Raw genomic sequence first — 21,262 nt, 5'->3', positions numbered from 1 at the left:
TGGAAGATGCTCTACAAGTTCTGGTTGTGAATTTTTTGTTGTTAGTAGCTGATAATGAGAAGAGCTGACTTCTAAGAATAATTCAGCATTCCCTAAAGGAAAAGTCAAGGCAAAGACTGGATTCAGGTTCTGAAAAACCAGTTTAGTTATGCCAGATAACTCAAGTGAAGTCCTTGAAGAGCTTTGCTGTTGTAGCAACGTAAGCACAATGTAAACTGAGGTACTCCCACCATGTTTCTATAATGTTACATTCTTTCAAGAGTCCCAAATAAAATTTAGAGGAAATTTTTGGGAAAAAAGAGGAAAACATGAAGAAGGATATTTGTACTGAATCCTTTTACTTTCTTAGTCTTCTTCATCGCAGTGTGATCAAAAAATCCAGTGGGGTACTTGGCTCCAACCAGTCAGCAACAGCCAAAGTTCCTCTTAAAACGTAATTTATCACAGTATAGTTACTCTGCTTGAAACCTCTCAGCAGCCTCCTACCTTACTCACAACAAAATGGAAAATTCATATCATGAACAAGAGTTTGTGTGATTGGCCCCTGCTACATCACTGGCCACCCCTCTTCTCACTCTCCTCCTGCATCCTCCGCTCCAGCCGCTCTGGTCTCCATGCTCTGCTTTGAATATAGCTCGAACGCTTCTCTTTCAAGGTCTTGGCAGATACTTTTCCTCTGCAGCAGAAGTCTTCTCCTCAATAGCCAAAACTCTTCTACTTTTTTTCAAGAATCTTTTCAAATGGTACTCATTCAGAAAGGCTTACTCCCGTTCCACCTTAAAAGAAAAAGCCACTTCTGATCTGCTCCCGCATGCTCTAATCCACTAAACCAAGCTTTATTTTTTTCTGACCCTTATTATCACTTGACATTATATACACATATATATGTATTCATATATCCATGTGTGCATATAAACATATTCATTTTTAAGGCTTAAAAATGGACTTTTCTCTAGCTTTAAAATTCTTTAAGCCATAGCAAAGCCAGAGAGTGTACAACAGCTATTTACAGATTTAAAGCTTTTTACGTTAACTGTTCTCAGAAAAATTAGGAAATAAATACTTCATTTGGGGAATAAAGGCATAGACAGGCGAAGAGGGACTTAACTACATTCTACTCATTCCCCTGACTTTTGTGGTTGAAGACAGAAGATTCCCTTACAGTTGCATTAGGCAAAAACTACTAATTATAGCAAAACTGAAACCGGAATCCACTTCATTCCAGCACAGTGCCCCTTCATAAACATGTTAATGCCTACTTGAGTATTTTTTTCTTAAAGTTTCACAATATAAAATATTCCTGATACAGCCTCCCTCAACACAGAAAAATAAGAATTAATGTGCATTTACTCAGATTAATAAATGTCACACTTAGAAAAATTACTGAAGAGTACATGTAGGCAGATTTTGATTGTTTCTAAAATATAGTAATAGCTAGTTATTGCTATCATTATTTTTTTTGAACATCCACTTTGGTCCGGGCACTTTTGCTCAGTTTCTTCACAATAATCCGGCAAGGTAGATTTTACTATTGCATTTTTTAAAAGAGGTAAATGAAATTCAGTGTGTCACAGCACATTGCCAATGTCACAACCAGAAGGGGTTAGAGACAGAATTCAGACCAAGGTCACCCATGCTAGCACCAGTGCTTTCTCTCTTGCTCCATTCCCCTCTGTAGATAACAATGGAGAACTCTGATAATCATTGGTGTAATTGAACTTATCTGTTTATGTGAAATTTTCCATGATCATACTGTGACTGGGGTTCCAGGCCAGCTTCTGCCACTCTTTACAAACAAGGTGACAGTGATGAGGTGTGCTAGAATGAGTTGTTATGAAGGGAACCTGACTAGGACCAAGAATACATCAACCCTGGCCAGAGTGAGTTAGAAGAAAAGCATGTAAATTTTGGATAATCTGTACAGTAGAAAGGCAAAAAGGGAAGGAACAAACATAAGATGAAAATGAAGCATTTGCATTTGTTTGCTCGGTTTGCTAGGAACAGGCATCTTCAAAAGCTTAACAATTATAATTAACTATTGTGGATTCTCTGGCTTTGAGATGGCATAAAAACATTTAAAAGCAAGAGAAAAGCCCATTGTAAGGGCTTAGAAAGTAAAAAGTAAGTCATTTAATTTTTCTTTCATCTGATGTTAATTTATGCAGAAGCTAATAACATATTTGTGGCTCAGAGCTGCTCATTGTGGAGAGGATTTCTCTCTCAGCCAGCCCTTCCTGTGATCCCTGCCAGATAGAGCCGTCATTTCCGGGCTTATGACACTTTTCTCAGAGAAAGGCAGTATGCTGATAAGTTCACACTCTATAGACACACTTAATTGTGAACCCTCTGAAAATCAATGATATAAAATGTCCTAACTCTTCTCTAGCTGTTACTAACAAAACAGCAAACAAATTGGAGGAGACGATGAGGAGGAAATTGGATATGTGGGTGCACAGTCAAGTGGAAAGGGAGGAGTACTGTTGACTGTTGAAGGAGAAAAAAGTCAAGGGAAGGAGAGTTTTCATATAAGAAACATAGGTTACTTTTATATCCAAGTAGGATATAATTAAATTGTTGTGCCTTATATAAATGAAAAGCATCATTTCACTGCTGCCAAATCACCTAAAGAATAGACAGGCGTGCTTGAAGAAATGCATGAATCTTCAGAAGTTGATGTTTTAAAATGAATTAACCACGAATAAAGAAAGTCCCATAATGACGGCTTAAAAGTCTAATTCATAAAAATGTTATTAAAGTACATTATTTATACCTGCTTTTTGTGGATTTCTATTCTTATTCATGACTCCTTCAGTGTATGGCCATAATCACAGGCAGAGTGTATAATGGAAGCATTAATCAGTCTGAACTAAGGCAAGAATACTGTATCACCACAATAAAGTCCCAGCTATATTAATATAAAGGGTAGAATTTATTACACAAGACAATTCTCTTTTAAAAAAATGAAAAGAATGTCTTCCATCTTCTGGCCTCAAATACCTGCTTTCCTTCTGAAGTTTAATATAAGATTAACTAATTGGCACGAACTTTTAAATGAAATATTTATTCATCTACATTATGAAACTGAGAGACTCGGACACTAAGTTGGATACTAAGTTGTGATCTTATCGTGGCTATGGCATTGATTTTTAATATAGGCTAAGAAATATTTACAATTAATCTGTATTTTAATTAACTCCTTTCCTAGCACATGACATCAAATGGTGATGTTTAGCAAATGCCAATTCAACTGTCTGGCATATGCATTTATTTAGATAAGATGGAAAAGTCCTTGCTACCTAAAATTTCTCCTACAGAAGCTGAAAGTAATGATACTTAAATCAAAAGTATCTTTATTCAGAATTTTAAAGACGTTTTCCATATTTAATATGTATAAACCTTTAGGAAAAGGCAAAGTAGAATTCCATTTGTTTATTTCTAACTCTAGAACTATCAAAATCTAACTTCTTGACTTTCTATTTCTGACTGGATGAGCTGGAAAGGTACACAGAGTGTGAAAGGTAAAGGACAGAGTGTGAATATATTTCTCCCTACAACACTAACTTATCTCTAGGAGTCATGAAAAGAGGTTCTTTGTAAATTATACTTCTGACACTGCAAGAAAGTGTTGGCTTTGATCTCATAGGTAAAAAATCTCTATACCTAAGGGAATGAATTAATTCCTATATTTAATAAGATGCCATCGTTAGTAGGCAACTTAAGCATTGATACTAGAAGTACACATTGAATTTCTTCAGCATAGTAACAATCTCATAATAGTTCTGGGTAATGAACATCTTTGAATGCCTGGCATTTTATACTTGAGTTGGAGAGACAAATGGCAAAGAGAAAAGTATTTCATATATAAGGTAAATCGCATTACTAACTGAAGATAAATATCCGTCAGTTTCCAACATTAACTGTGCTTGTAGCTGCCTCAAACCTAACAGTACTGAATATTCCATTTCAACAACTGTGTACTTCTACATGACTTTGTTATTTAAAATGAGAACACTTACCAGAAAAATGTCCGGGGTTGTCTAGTTGTTACATGGCTATTGCTGGGCAGCATTTGAAGTTCCCTCTGCCCCTCAGACCAAGGTTTTCTTAGATCTCTGAAACAGAAATCTTCCATAAAGAAGTCTAGAGGTACCACAAACTGTCAAACTGTTCTATGTGTCATCCAGACTTAACAGCAACCTCTGGGTGCAAATATAGTCTGAGCACACTGGTTGATATGGCCACTCAGAAAGGGCAGTGGAAGTTATGTCCCCAATATGGTGCCAGATAAATGTCACCAGAATCCAAATGTCTGTCGACAAGAGGCAGATCTGAAAAACAGTTAAATCAAAATAGATATTGTTAATGGCCTAATGTATTATTTCTAATGAAACTGAACATATGAAAAGAAAACAAAAAATAATTCTTTTAGCTTACCTGCAGCATTGTTTCTCAGAAATTATATTTTAATTTTCAACACTAATATCTTACTTTAGACAAACGTTTGGTTCAGAAAGCTCGAACTATCTTGTTCATTTTTTGTAAACAGTATTAGCAGCCCACAATTTTATGCACTTACTGTGAGCCAGGCACTGTGCAGAATGCTTTGAAAACATATCTAACTTTGAAGGAAGTACTGTTACTTTACAAATGAAGAAAATAAGGCTTAGTGAGATTAAATCACTTGCTCAAAGTCACAAAACTATCTGGAGGCAGAATTGACTTTAATGGTAATCCTTCATTCAAAACTTCATTTTCCTTTTGTACTAAATTTTCCTAAAGGAAATATTTTAAATTTCTTCTCTAGAAAAAGAAGAAGAAAAGAAGAAAGCTGAGAATAAAGTGACTTCTGAAACAAAAAAGAAAGGTAAGGAATTTAAAAGCTAACACATAAATTAATTAGTATCCATTTGTAATATTACTGGTAAAGCTACTGTTTTCTAGGAAAGAAATCCCCTTAACAATTTTATTGTCATTGTTACTAACAAATTTATATTTATATATTTATAAATATATTATATTTATATATTTAATCTGTTTGTTAGTATTCCAAAAATGTAGAGATTGATAAATTTTTAAAGAAGATTCAAGCCTAAACACTTTAAAAATTTGTTACTGATTTTTTTTTTCTTTCTTAGGAGTGGTGCTCAATTCTACTTCATTACTTTACTTGAATACATATATGAATATGAAGTTTACTATCCAATTAATTTAGTTTAATAAAATTGTCTATCAAAAGAGCAAATTATTGGGCTTCCCTGGTGGCACAGTGGTTGAGAGTCCGCCTGCTGATGCAGGGGACACGGATTCGTGCCCTGGTCCGGGAAGATCCCACATGCCGCGGAGCGGCTGGGCCTGTGAGCCATGGCCGCTGAGCCTGCGTGTCCGTAGCCTGTGCTCCGCAACAGGAGAGGCCACAACAGTGAGAGCCCCACGTACCACAAAAAAATAAATAAATAAATAAATAAAATAAATTATTGAATGTATGGGAAAGAAAGTAGTTAGTTGGTTTGCCATGTTTTGTTCTTTTTTGAATGGTTATTTTCAAACAGCACATCTGAAGTCCCAAATGAGCCCAAGAGATTTCTCAGCTTCTGACATGCTTGCAGTGGCCTGATAGCCCAGGGAACATTCAATATATTCCTTTTAATGTCCTTTAGAAAAACTGTTGAATTGTATCATCATTAACAATGCCATCTAATGTTCATACTGTCATGAAATTTTTTTTTTTTTTTTTTTACCTTAGCAAAAATTTGCTCCTTCCCTGAAGGGATAGCACACCAAAACCAATGTTCTGTTACAAAGGTGCTAGTTCACTCATATTTGACATGACTATGACTCTAATGTAGAATCACTCTATACAAGGTGAATTGGATGTTAATGGCAGTAAAATGTGCCCTGAAATATATGATAATTAAACAGATGTTTATAATTTTCTCATTTTACTACCAGAAAAAGAAGATGTCAAAATGAAAACTGAGAAGGAAACTGCCATGGATGTAAAGAAAAAAGGTATTGTACTTTCTTTGCTTCCTTAGTCAGATTATGTTCAGGATGTTTGTTAATAAAGGAATCTTGGGGCAATGTAAACAAGTTGAATATAGGTACTTAAGTCTGTCCATGTCCAGGCTGTCAAAGCAAAACTTGCACTAGACAAAGTTAAACACGCAAGGCAGACTTTATTCAAGGCTATTGCAATAGGGGAGAGAGACCAGAACTCATTCTGAACTCAATTTCACTGAAACAAAAAGCAGAAGAGTTTTTAAGATCTGGAAAGGGGTGGGAGGATTGTAGGCCATCTGTGTTTGCTGACTGGCCTTACTCAAAAGAAGAGAAAACTTTCTCTTATTTTCATGTCAAGAGTGTAGTTTTACAGCTTGGAGCAAGGCACCCAAGGGAGTTAGGTTCCTACCCTCCCACAGAAACTGGGAGATAGAAGTACTATCTTTCTTGATGATTACATTTCAAAGGGGCGGCTCCCAGGCCTCTGAGAAAGGCACACATGGGTTGTAAGACTGGCAGGAGGCTTTTAAGAAAATTTATATCTTGAAAGATCAGAGAGAGAATTTACAAGTACAAGTTTTCTAAAGTAAATGCTCTAAGAAAAGGGAGGTCAGGAGCCAAAGGACAAGAAGATGCCTGTCTAAGTTTGGTGAAGGTGAAGAGAACTTTAAGGCCATCTTTTTCAAGACATAATGAAATTGAGTTATACATGGTATAACTTCACTTTGCAAAGATAAGAAGCAAAGAATGCAAAGATAATAATGCATTCCATTAAGAAACAGCTTAGATTTTTGCCTTAAATTTAGTTCTGCTTTTACTCTTGTTCAAGCATGAATATCTGCTTTTATTCAAGTTAAGCTTAAATCTAGGTGAAAAGATATGTAGTTGTCTCAAGTATTATGGTTTGGTGATAAGTATTTTCACCCCAAATATTTCCTCCATTAGTGTCAGTGATGCTTGAAATTCCACCATTAGAGATATTCCATTCCTTTGAGTTATGAAAGAATTGTCCTCTATTAAAATGCAAATCTCTTAGGGCCTGTGTGCATGGGGTAACAAATGAATTCCTCTCAGCTATTAACACTTAAAGTGAATGAGACTTCTAGATCTTCCCTGTGTGATAATAAGCTGAAAACATTGTCATAGAAACTGAGTCAATAGGTAAGCTTAAATGAAGGTGAAGTTGAAGAGAGCTTCAAGGTAGGACATGGTGTGGAGAGGGCAGACTGGGCTGGATGCCATTAGTGAAAACTTCCCTTCCTAAGAAGTAATAGTATACGTTGGAAAAAAAATGTGGTGAAGGACGCTGAATAAGAAGGTCATAAGACGGCAAACTAGACATTGATTACTCTTAGTAAGTAGCAAATAGGAATTACAGGAAATCCCTACATCATGCTATAAGTGGGGTAAAAATATTGTAAAATACTGAGAGTTACATGATTGCATGGCTCATAAAATATCCAGGAAGAGACAGCCATGTGTTCTCTTGAGTTTGGGACTTGATTACTGATTACTTTGCATTGGAATTATTATTAATTTTATTATTGAACATTCATTTATTTTGTTTATTTAAAACATTCTTTATTCTCCTGGTGAAATATGTACCTTATCATAAGAAAGTGAAAACACAATTCTGACCACGTGATCATGCTGAGAAACTGGTTGCTTGGGTCATTGTATCTGTGACAGCTATATGATTGAGTGCTAAAGAGAAACAAGTTTTTCCTGGGCCATCAGTTTTACTAAAGTATTTGCAGAGGAAAGTTTTGAATTGTAATTGTCAAAGTATTTATCATAGGTGTGAAAATGCAAAATCATGAAAAATGCTTTTGGCAAAACACAATGATGTGTGTGTGGTGGTTGTTTTCATTTGAATTTTGTTTTTGAGGGGAAGGGCACAACACTTTTCTGTTCAGAGAGTGATGGGAAAATCTGATACTTCTCTGCTACTGGGAGACCTGTGATATTAGCCCAGCAGTCATGTCAGAGTGAGATTGTGCACCACTGGCAAGAGGAATGATTATGCCAATATCCCTTCCTGCAAGGCCAGTGCTTAGCCATTGAAGCAGAGACTGAACTGGGTGATTGCACAGCACATCAGGGGAGGGCTGCTCAGCAAGTGTTGAAAAACAAGCTTGTCCTTCTTGGAATCAGTTTTCAGTTTGTTTATATGTCATTTTTACTTTTAAATACACAAAACCATTGGCTCTTACAAATCAGTTCAAATTCCTGATTAAAATATGCATAAATTATTAGTTTGCAAGCTCTTAATTTCCAAATATTCAAAATTGTGTGTGTGTGTGTGTATGTGTGTGTGTGAGAGACAGAGAGATTCAATTAGTGTTGATTTCTAACTCATGTTTCTTTTTAGAGTTTAATAATTCTCCAACTATATTTTCATGTGAGAGCAATATGCTTTAGAAATAGCCAGTTTGAAACTTATTATGAAAGTAGTAAAAATTTCTAGAGGTTACGCGAGAAAATTGAGAATTACCTGAAATCTTGAGGAGCCGTGATACATATGTTATTTCTTCCTAAAGTAGTCAGAGGAATATGGCAGAACATCTGATATCATTACTGTAGTCCCAAATAGTAGCAAATTTACAAGACGTAAAATATGCCTAGATGCTTATTTAATATATGGGTTTTATCATGGCATTTTATTACATTTATAATAACTTTCATATTATTTATGATTATAGAACATATAATGTATCTATTTGTTATATTATTATTTTATTTTACTATATTTATATTTTATTATTATATAGGTGCAAATGAATCTAAGGCTTAAGTTCTAAGGTTTGATAAAAGAGCCTCTGCTGCATGAAACTTGTAAATCACACTTTGGTAGTGATCTGTTAGGGAAAATGTGGGTGGGGTTTTATAGGATATAAAATCGCCAGTCCATGAATTGAAATTGGGTAAGTGGTACACTGAGATTCATTATAATAATTTCTTGTTTGTATATATTTGAAATTGTCCATGGTGAAAAAAAAAGCCCAAATATGTCGTTTAAAAACATTGAGAGAAATGAAAAAAAAAAATCACCAAGATATTTTTACAATGTTATGCGGTATGTTTTACCCTGAAGAAATGCTATGAAAAAAAAAAGCAAACAAGAAAGGAAATAAAAACTTTTAAAAAACATGTTCCTATGTTTGTATCAGACTTCCGTGCTAGATATACAAACCACTCTAGATGATGTAAGCAGAGAGACTTCTGTACAGGGAACTGGATGCACACACAACTGTTGAAAGGGCTAGGAGGATTGATGTCAGGAGACTACACCATTATTGAGCACCCAGGACTATCCATTGGCCAGGAAGCTGCTTTGTTCTTTAAAGCTGCCTCCACACCTGCCTCTTTGCACCCACAGACTAGATACTGAAAATGTTGAGGCCAGCCTCAGCCACTTACTCCCATCAAAGCGACCTTGTTTGCTAAAGCATTCCTGCTTTTCAGTCTCCTATAGGTGCATCTAAATGATGAAATTAAACATGCTGGGAGTCTAGAAGACAGATTTTTGGCATTGCAATTTTTCCAACTGGAGGGAGGGTAGAATGGAAGTAGAAAGAGGCTATCCAAGGTATCTATAATAAAGACACTTTCAGAAACGTTTTAGAAGATAAAATTCATATATGAAATGGTTTTGAAGACCTGAATTGTACAATGACTAAACCTATCTTTGAGTTCCCCTAAAAGTTGAAAAAGATGGCTCAATCAAGCAACATGATACAATTTGGCAATTTAAAGTGCTCAGAAGACACACAAATGTAGTTTATGTTGTTCTTTACCTAAACTGTAGCAGCATGATTTTTCCCCCAAGAATTAGCTAAATAAAAGTATAAATGATAAGAAGGATCCTGAAAAACCAGACTAGCTTTTCTGAAATAAGCTGCTAGAAAAGGACTAATTCACTCATTCATTTATTCTTGCATGCTTTCCTACGGGAAATAGTCACTAAATGCCTATTATATTGTGCTAGGGGGTGAGTACACTTAAAGGTCGATAAACCAACATAAGCCCTACTCTAACGAGACCTGCAGTTTGATACGGGAGGCACACAGTGACTAAGAAGACATAATGTCGACAACTCGGGATAAGGGACACGGAGGAAACAAATTTGGGGCAATGACAATGGAAACAATAGGTGGGGACAGCGAGCTATTTAGATAGAAAGATTGTTACAGCAGGCTCTCTCAGAGACATTTAAATTGGAATTGGATGTATTGGAAGGATCCAGCCATTGGTGGGGACATCTTTGTGTGATGTGTGAATATGGTATGTGCATGTGTGTGTGGTATGTGTATATGTGTGATTTGTATGAGAAGACATACAAGGGGTCAGGATATGCAGGGACATGTGCAGGTGTTTGAATTTATTAAAATTGTAATGGGAAACTCTTGAAGGGTATCAGCAGTGGAGAAAATATTTTGATTTGTGTTTAATACAAGTATATTCTCATTTAGATAATAGTTTAGAGGGAGAAAAGAGAATAGGTGCACCAATGAAAAGGTGGTGTCATTTATTGAAATAGCGAAGCCTATACGGGAACAGCTGTGATGGAAAAAATTCAGAGCTTCCTTTTGAGTGTGTTGTTTCAGGTGTATGTGATGCATCGTCCAAACTTTGTATCAGGAACTATTTTAGGTGCTTTACACATACTAACTCATTCAATCTTTATGATAAATCAGGAAATAAGCTATTGTAACCCTCATTATAAAATTGAGAGGTAGTAAATGTCAGGGCCAGGACATTAATCCACAGCCACATACTCTGAACAGTCAATTAGAGATATGGTTCTGGAACTCAGAGGAGATTCTGAAGTGAATCCATAGAGAGAGTTATCCATATAGATCACAGTTATTGTTCTGGGAGTAGATGAGATCACCCAGAGAGATTGTGTCAGAAGAAAAAGAGAATAGAATACAGAATCAAGACCTGGGGAATTCCAACATCTAGACATTAGATAATGGAAAATCAAGTAAGAGGGGCTGAAAGGAATTGCTAGAGAGGTTAAAGGAAAAGCAAAGGAGTTTGGTAATAGAGACATTTCAGAAATGTATGTTTCAAGAAGCAAGAAGTTATCAACTTGGTGAATATTACTTAGAAGTTGTAATGTGAGGGCAGAAAAGACAAGCACAGAGAAGAGATAAAGCCAGATTGGAATGGAAATCCAAAAATGAGAAGAAAGTAGTGAATTTCTTTCTTTTTTGGTGTGTGTGTGGCTGTATAAGGAATAAAGAGTCTTTTTTGTTTAGTTTTGCTTTGGAAGGTGAATTTATGATAAACATAAACAGAATGTGAGAGATTGATGCTTAAAGGGATGAAGTATAAGTGGAAATGTAAGAGATAATTTAGAATTCATTGTTTGATGAGCTCATGGGGGAAAAAAATAATCTGCATTTTTCTGAGATAACAGCACAGACACTCCAACAGTAAAAAGTTGGTGTTTTCCAGTTATGAATAGGAATTCGTCTAGATCATCTTAGAAAGATATACAATATAAGATTAAGAGGCTGTTGTGATAAAACTAAAACTCCAATACTAAATACATTCTGAATTGAAAGGCTCAGTTTTAGAAAAAGATATATCTAAGTGTTGTTGATGTTCACTTAATGGCAAAAGGTAAGTTTGTGAATGTATTGTAGCAATGTGTTTAAAGAATCATTCATTCAGTTAAAATACCCCATGACAACTTTACATTAAAATATCTTTGTGGCGATAAGTTAACCAGATCAGATTAATCCAAGTATAAAGCTCATGAAGCTTGTGCTGTTTAAATGACACAATCATATCTATTACCATAGAATATTTTCAGTTACCGTATGGGGCAGATACTGTTAAATCCTGAACAAACTGAAACCTTTAGCTACTTGATTCTTCTATATAGGATCTTCTTTTGTCATTGAGAAATTGCAAAAAAATCCTTTATAGAGGCTTATAGCTTTGAACATATCATTAAATTCTATGCCTACCAGACATAGACTATCATCTGTTTTACTTTATAAAACTTTTGTAATAAGTTGTTCTAGCTACTAGAGCTCAAAGTAATTTACATGGCAGATTACAGACCATGAAAATACATTGATTTGTATTTAAAAGTAACTTTTTGAAATATTTATATGTACAGATATAATTGGCAAGATAATATATAGTATCTTTCATATGTGTTCATGGTTAAGTTTCAGTTTAAAAGAGTAAAATTCTGTTTTCCAAACTTGTATTTTGAGAAGATTATAGCTTTTTATTCTCATTCCATCTTTTTCTATTTGAAAAGCACTTGATTGTAGAAAGTTATCTTGTATTTGAATTTTGTACATAAGCATTTGGGCAAGATTTGACAAATGCATCAGCTTGTCATTATTTGTTAGACACTTTGAAATCTAGAATAATTTTGGGGGGGATTCTACATATTCTGTGGTAATCTCCCAGTTAATATCAATTATAATATACAGGTACTTCACACACTTTTTACTGATATTGGGCAATTATATTAATGTATATTCTAGATGAAATTATTTAAAAAATTGTTCAACAGGTAAATAGTAGGGAATTTGGCACAAATAGGACCTAATCTACTTAGTAATTCCAAGCCTTGATTTCGGGGTGCTCCAAAATTACAGGGCAACGGTAGATTACTTTCAAGTTAGCTTTTAGTTCCCAGATAGACTAGACTGCAAGTCAGAGTTCAGATGATGGCAGCTTGACTATATTAAAAACATTTACAATGCTTGAATTTCTTTGAAGGCAAGAGAATCCATTTTCGAGTGTTTTTTAGTCATAGAAATCATGTAAGACAATAGTTGCTTATTCTTTTGAGGGTAAGTGATTTTGTAATGAAACAATACAGCAAAGTCGGCTGACTTGTTACTTACTATGATCCTTGATTACCTCTTATATCACATCTGGATTAGCCAGATAGAAGCTAAAATGCTTCAGAGATAGTAAAAGGGATTTAATGTCATAATGTGCTGTGGGATCTCTGAGATAATCCCCCATGTTCTAGCTTTGGGTTTGAACAATGAAAAAGTGTGTTTGGGCTCAATGCAGAAAGGACATAAAGGCATTTTGGTTTAAAAAAGAATTTTTAAATACATTTTAAAATTCAGAAAGGGAAAATGTTCATATTAAAAATTATTCAGGCCTGGAAAAAGTAAACTAGTATACAAAGTGACTATTTTAATAGTCTTTTTGATGCTTATTATGGAGAATCCAGACTGCCCTCTCACTGAAGACAGAAACAAAATCAGCCCTCATACTTGAGTATGAGGGAGTTGTGTTATGATTTGTGAAGTATTTTCAACAAGGAGGATTGAAATACATATGAGGAAGAATGAGTAAATAGACTATGACTATTTCTTCCCTGTATGCATCCATAATGATATTTAAGTATTTCCTGTACCCGTATTAGATAAATTATTTTAATTGCAGTTTATATTCAGAATGAAGTATTTTCTGAAAAAAAAAAGAAACAAAATAATTTAACGTTAAAGCAAAGTGGTCTTTTGCAAACACCATAAATTAAATTTTAATGAGAAGATTACACAGAGTGGTACAGGAAGTGAGATATTAGAAACAAGTTTTTCTTTTTTTAAAATTTTAATAGATGGGAGGATTTTGACCAATTTGTTGGGGAATTACATAGCCTGAGTTTCCCTTGTGGCCTGAGATATACATTTAAGCATATAGAAGCAAAATATCCAGTAATTTTTTTGTATTCTGTATCCTAAAAGCCTACAAGATTTTTCTTTCAGTAAAAGTAAAGCTTAAAAAATTTCCAAATAATATCTCCTTCAATTCCAGCCTCTCCTGGGATTCCAAAAGCGTATTTTAAAAATAATTTAGCAAATCGTGCCAATATGAATTCTTTTTATCAAGATATTTTAAAGTCATAGTAATAACAGTTAAATTTATCCACTGTGTTCTCATTTAATACTTACAACAACTCTTGAGGTAGGTATTATAATGCCCATTTTATAGAAAGGGAAACTCAGGATTGGAGCAGTTAAGTATCTTGGCCATGCTTACCAGTTAGTGATGGAGCAAAGTCAGTACGAAGTTCACCAAATAAAGCTCGCTGTCTTTAGCAACCTGCAAACGTTTTTTTTTTCCAACTCTAGGAAACGCCGATTGTAGATTGCCTTAGTGTCTTTTTCTTTTCTTTTCTTTTCTTTTTTCTTTTCTTTTTTCCTAATTCCTTTGAGATCATATTGCAGACAGGGATAAGAAAGGAGGAAATAAAGAACATATACTATAAGTCTGATTCTCTTTTTTCTTGTAGAAATTATGCTTTCCTTCTTTCACTCAACAAATATTTAATAAGTGCATAACATTTGCAAGTAAATCTGCTAAATATTGGAGATAGGTCAGTATAAAAGACATGGCACTTGCTCTCAAAGACCTTAGAAAAGAGGCAAATAGACATTTATAATATACCATGTCCACTATCACAATAGAACATGTACAAGGGCTCACACTAAGATCACGGCATGAGTCTAGAAATTGTGTCTCTTTTGGTAGATTGGTATCTGTTAGAAATTTAGAACAGGGATGCTACAGACTTATGTAATAAGGTATTTGACCTAGATGCATTTAACATAGTTTTAAACAGGCTGGAAACTGGAACTCATAAAATTTTAACAGTGTTTTATCACTGAAGATATTTGCTTTCACAAATGGCAGACCATCTAAAATAAGGAATTTGTTGGTTTATCCAAATACAGTTCTAGAGTAAAGTGTCTTCGAGTTCATTTGACTCAGGGGTCAAATGATATCATTAGGATGAGATTTATCTCTCCTCACTTTTAGACTCTGTTTCCTTGATATTGGCCCATGTGATTGCAAATTGGCCATATCAGATACTGCCTGCCCTACATCCTCTCTTATTCATGTCCTATGAGAAAAAGAATAGATTGGCTTCCTGAGAGCTCAAACAGAAAACCTGAATTGAGTCATATTGGTCCTTGTGGACCGGTTCCTGAGCTAACGTTTGTGGTGAGAGTAAAGGAATAATCTGATTGTCTTAGCTTAGGCCATAGGTCCTATCTTTTAAGCAGAACAATTAAATAAACTTTGTCCAACATATTTGGACTGAAATTGGAAGGGTGAAGTTGATTCCCTCAAAGTTAAATTAGTATAATAAAATCACAATAAAATGGAGTTGTTACTACATGGGAAAAAACCCCAACAACGTAAGAGTTCTTTTCAAGCAGTCATTTTTTAAAAATTTATTTACAGAATAGTATAAGGGACAACTTTTTTAGCTACCATCCATGGTGAAACTACTTAAGTATTTTAGAAAAGCAACTCAACATAGGATAATGTAATATAATGTAGGCCCCCCAAAAGCAAATGAAATTGCAGATTTCATTAATCAAAATATTATGGTCCTGGGGCTTCCCTGGTGGCGCAGTGGTTGGGAGTCCGCCTGCCGATGCAGGGGATGCGGGTTCGTGCCCCGGTCCGGGAGGATCCCACATGCCGCGGAGCAGCTGGGCCCGTGAGCCATGGCCGCTGAGCCTGCGCGTCTGGAGCCTGTGCTCCGCAACGGGAGAGGCCACAACAGTGAGAGGCCCGCGTACTGCAAAAAAAAAAAAATTACGGACTAGAGTGAAGAGTGAAATCTTTTCCACTATACCTTGTAGTTTTAGACTCTCACTTGGATGAGAGTCTTTAATTTAAGCAAAGATTTTTTTAAATAAACCAGATTATATTCAGAAGGGAGTACTTTGGATATGTAGATATGTAATATGGAAATGAGAAACCAGGGTGGGCATCAACATGTTTATAACTTTGATGTACCCTCTTATTTAGGTGTACTTACTCTTTATTATCCCTGAGGGTTGGGACTTAATAGTTGAAATTAAAAGACACTATGGAATGGTCAAGATTATATAGGGAATCTTTTCAGTCAGTGAAGTCTACTATTCCAAGTGTTCAAGCAGAAGAGTGGGTATCTCTCTGAGATTTAATCCTATAAGAAGAATAATTATATTAAATTTAAGGAGACTTATAAGACTGTATTTTTCCAAAATTAAATATCAGGCTAAATGAAACTGATGTCTGGATTAACTTTTGAAATGAAGTCTTTTTATTATTGTGATTTTAATTTGGCCATTTGTCAAACTCCTAGCTGATTAAAAAAAAAAAAAAAAGACTTGTCAAGAGTTGATTCCAGAGTAAATGTTCACTGTCTTTAATTGTATATAACCTAAATTCACACTCTTTCTACTGTCTATCTACTGTAGCATAAAACATTATTCTGAATCTAATCAGAGCATGTTTTATTAATGTCTGAATAAACCCAGGACACTATGAGAAAAGGAAATAAAATATATAACATATATTGAAAAATGATTAATTGCCCTCAGGGTAAAGAAATACCTTGAAACATCTCAGAAGGAAAACTCCAATGACAATGAGCTTAAAGTAGAAGAGACAGTACAACAATTACTTATGATGCAAAAGTCAGGGAAAAAAGCTTTCAGACAGCAAAAGTTTTCAGGCTGGAAAATAAGAATTGTGATTATGTTTTAGGAAGTTTGTCTGTTACTTATGAAGGAGGCATGGAGGAGCATATATAATACTTCTGTAATCAAAAGAAGCTTTTTTTTGTTCCAGAAGTGATTTCAGTTTCAGGAAAAAAGTGGAGCAATTATCTTAGTCAATTATAGTCCTGTTAGCTCTATTAATCTTAGAACATAAAGTCAAAAAGATGAACGAATGAAAAAACTAATGCTAAAATACATCAGAAGCAGAGGCAGATAAAAATAATTGTCCTGAAAGATACTATGGTGATGTAGAGATGGGTAGGTACTCAAGTTATACAAATCAAAGGACAAATTAAAAAAAACCAAACATGGCATTGAACATGTGAAATAAGTTTATCAAAGAATAGATGAAATAGGCCCTCTTCTCCCTAAAAATAAGTATATTCACTAAATTTACATTTACATTTATATTACTAGGAATTTATATTACTTGTTATTATTGCTCTACTATTCCTCATATGCAGTGTCTTGGTGGACATTTTTCAAGTAAATAGAGTCTTCTGAAATGGCGCTGCCAAGTGATTCTGTTACTTTTTAGGAATAGAAACCTAAGAGTTCACTCTCTCCTTTCTGAGGCTACTATTTCCCTGTTCCCCTTTTTACAATTGTTCTTCACCTTTTCACCCTTCTCTATCAGCTGAATACCTTGCTTCCTCGTTCCCTTAGAAAATAAAAATTAGAAGACAGATCTCATGAGCTCTGACCATGGAATCCACTGACATTCTTCATTCATCTCCTTATGGCCTCTGCCTTCTTGGCTGAATACAATACAATACAATACAATACAATACAATACAATACATTAAAATGTTCATACTTACAGGAACAATTTTTTCACTTGTGCACAATATGCTATTTCCGTCTGCTAACTCAGGGATGTGTCTCCAGCAATTCTTTCCTCTGCAAATTCATTTTGACTTCTTCTACTGGTCATTCCCAGTAGCCTACAACATGCTATAACATCTCTCTTTTTTTTTTTTTTTTTTTTTTTTTTTTTGCGGTACGCGGGCCTCTCACTGTTGTGGCCTCTCCTGTTGCGGAGCACAGGCTCCGGACGTGCAGGCCCAGCGGCCATGGCTCACGGGCCCAGCCGCTCTGCGGCATGTGGGATCTTCCCAGACCGGGGCACGAACGCGTGTCCCCTGCATTGGCAGGCGGACTCTCAACCACTGCGCCACCAGGGAAGCCCTATAACATCTCTTATATATTAAAACACGCATCCTGTTGATGGCAGTTTGTCTCAGATTATTGTCCCATTTCTCAAATCCCCCTTAGAGCTAAACTCTTTATGGGTTTTCTACACTCTTCTTCCAGTCTTTCATGTACTCACTGTATTTAGGCTTTTGAACCCACACAATTCTTGTCAAGGGTGCTACTGACCTGCACAATACCATATCCAAATGTGAATTCTCAGTACTCAAGAGCATTTGACAGTTGATCCCTCTTTCTTTACTCAGCCTCTTGGACAATACTTTCTCCTTTTAACATTCTGGTTACTCTTTCTTGGTCTTCTTTGCTTGTTTCCTCCCTTTCTTTCTGGCATCTAAAAATGGAAGCAACCCAGGGCTCAATCCTATGTCTCTTTCTCTGTATTCACTTCCTATGTAACCTCATACAGTCCCATGGTTTTGATACCATCTTTAAGATAATGAGTCTCCAATGTATGTCTCCAGTTCTGATATCTCCCTAAACTCTACACTCATCTATCCACTTTCATATTCCACATCACCATTTAAATATCTATTAGACATCCCCAGATTAATATGGTTTATAAAAAACAAACTCAAATTTTCATATACACATACCCTAGAATGTGTTCCCTACACTCAGCTATCTTCCTCTTATCCATAAATGACCATATCATTCTTTTTTCTGCTTAGGCACAAATGTCTCTAAGCACTAGTGACTCCTTTATTTCTCTTCCTCACCCTACTATTAAATCCTGTCACCTTCACCTTTGACGTAGAGGACCCTTTCTCACTATCTTTAAGAACTACGCTCATTCAGTTACCATCATCTCTTATTTCTGTAGGCAAGGTCATACTGTAACAACAATAACAACAACAACAGAAAACCTAAAATTTTCAGCAACTTTGACAAAGTTTATTTCTTGTTCATACTACATGGTCAAAAGGGGCTGAACACGTTATAGCTGTGGAGGCACGCAGGCCAATGGAGATCCTACCTCCCTCTGCTTCAAGCTTTATTGAGGCTTCCATCTCACTCAGAGTAAAATCTAAAGTCTCCACAGTGCTGTAAAAGGCTTCATGAACTGATGGCTGCTGATAACTCCAGGGCAGCCCTTTTGTGCAGCAAGGTCATTAACTTGAGGTTCTAACCACATGTTCTTGCCATTTCTAATCATTTGCTTTTTGAATAAATTTCTTTCATTTCCAACAGTTTCAGCATTTTGGTTTTATAAGTATGTGCAAATTTTAATTTGTGGTTTCAATTGAATTTTAGCTTCACTCAAGTTTTTGTCAAAAAGACAGCTACAATCAACATGTGATGTCTTTTAGCTAGCAAGTGGTTTTAATACAATCACAGACAGAAAGCCAGTTAATGTATGAGTTATTCTTCCTTACTTGTAGAGAGCCTGTAAAAATATAATGCAGATGAAAAAAGCCACGATTTTAAACCTTTTCTTCTCACCCTGCTCATTTGGTGAATGATTCTCGCCTTTAATTTTGATCACATAGCTCAAATGAGGGTTCATATCATCATCACTGATGTACCTGCCACTCTACCCATGAGTGTGGATGCATGATCCAAGCTGAACCAGAGTCTTGTCCATGGACATTTTACAAAGGACAAAAGAAAGATGGTCTCTTCTTTTAAGGTGGTCAGCTTAGGTAGTGTGAGTCCAGGAAATGTCATTGGTTATGTTTACACCCTTGTTGTGACAGCCCATCTTGAAAATAATGCTGACACATAGAAGCAAAGGATGAAGGTAGAATTTTAATGGTATTTCAACCCTATGATCCACGTGTCCCTGGAAACTACCATCCCCTGACCTCCTGCCATTAGGTTATATCATTTAGTTAATTCCTCTGTTTGTCCGAGTTAGTTTATGCTGGGATTCTGTTATTTCCAACCTATATGTTCATTACCAAATGAAATTTCCATACAGATTTAGAATAGGTATAGCATTATAAAAGCTATCAAATCAAGCAGGTAGATAAATTGTATCAAGGATTTTGTGTTTGATGGATCTCAGGTTGCTGCATGAATTCTTATAAGAGGAAAATAATTTTTCTCTGGTATTTCTTAAGTGCTTGTTTTATGGTAGTCTGCTTTAGAGAGTGGAAAACAATATGTATATACTTAACCAGACTTAGAAAGGAAACTATATTTGTCTATTCAGCACTTGCTTGCCAGAAAACATCGTGTTGATGTAATTTAAATTGTTTCTTTTTAAAAGTAGGGGTGACTCTCATTTGTTTTATTTTATAAATAAAATAGAAAACAAACCCAAATGATTCTTTTAATTTTATTATGAGTTTAAACCTGCCTTTCTTTTTGATTTTCAACTTGAAAAGATGTCATTTTATAGCTGGAATATAAAATTAACAACATGTTTCTCTCTCCAAACTGTTAATAAACACAGTGAGTCAGCCCAAGACAAATTAGAGATAATACAACATCCCATAATGCTTTCACGTGTATTAGCTTCTCAAGTAACTGCAGTTAGAAAGAGTTCACTATCCTTTCTGTTACATAATAATCTGTACTTGATTCCTGTTACGTCTTTTTGCTATTTTTTTTTTCCTGGAAGCCCCTTGAAAACACATATCTTCTCTGTTATAATTTGCACTATCTATTATAGATCCAGGAGGTGTTAAAACCTATGATGATTGGCATTACTGAGGTAAACAAAGGAAATTAGAGGGGTTTGTAATCTAGAATTTAGCCTTAGGGAGTAAGTACTGAAAACATCAAATGCTTCTTTTGTTAGGTCTAAGTTTTGTTACATAACCTTGCACAATTTTATTCAACTATTTTATCTTAAATTACTCTTGTGTAAACTGTGAGCAATAATGATTTGCCATTACAACCTTCATGTGAAGATCATGGGGACTTGAATTATTTAATTATTTAAAAAATATTTGGAGTACCCACTATTTTCTGGGGAATATTTTAATTTTAATTTTGATTCATCATGAATTCAAACTAGTTTATAATTTATTGGATTACTTTCCTTGGGAGTCCAAGGGGAGGAATAAAGGATATTATCATGGCTTTCTCTCTTGAGCTCTTTTTTTCCGTCTCTCAGCAGCTTATAGCTTACCTATAGTCTCATGTAATCTCTCTACACCTTGTTGCAAGATTATTTTTTGTAAGTTTAAGGCTTTAAACACTGAATCCCAAGGAAAATCATGTAACTCAAAATTCCCAGGGAATATACTGTTTGGCAAAACATGGGTCACATGCTAGATGTGTGGGCAGAACTGGGTTATGTGTTTCCCTCTGGTGGCTGAGTTCCCCTGAAAGGGGCAATATAGGTTAGGTGGAAAGAAGATGGAGAAAAGTCCATATAAAGCATGGAGAGAGAGCAGAATGGGGAAGAAAGGGAAGTAAAATTGGGAAGCCAGGTACTGATTAAAAAGGAAGCTGATTATTAGCTTTGAGGGCATACCTAACTGACACTTCATTTAGCAGATAATGGAGAGCCACTGAAAGTGTAAAAACAAGGGATTGACATGATG

At 35.3% G+C, this 21,262-nt stretch overlaps 1 protein-coding gene across 8 annotated transcripts in view; it reads left to right on the top strand.

Annotated features, from left to right (window-relative positions):
* TRDN (triadin) overlaps positions 1-21,262 on the top strand; it is a 373,155-nt gene that overhangs the window by 175,323 nt on the left and 176,570 nt on the right. For all 8 annotated transcript variants that reach the window (XM_082668827.1, XM_082668826.1, XM_082668823.1 and 5 more), the window contains 2 exons: positions 4,805-4,864; positions 5,950-6,009. In XM_082668827.1, coding sequence (XP_082524953.1) covers positions 4,805-4,864; positions 5,950-6,009 — 120 coding nt within the window. The remainder of the gene's footprint in view (positions 1-4,804; positions 4,865-5,949; positions 6,010-21,262) is intronic.

The sequence above is a fragment of the Grampus griseus genome (genome assembly GCF_964374135.1).
Source record: "Grampus griseus genome assembly, chromosome: 13".
NCBI classification, from domain to species: domain Eukaryota; kingdom Metazoa; phylum Chordata; class Mammalia; order Artiodactyla; family Delphinidae; genus Grampus; species Grampus griseus.
This window is presented reverse-complemented; position numbering and strand designations above follow the sequence as displayed.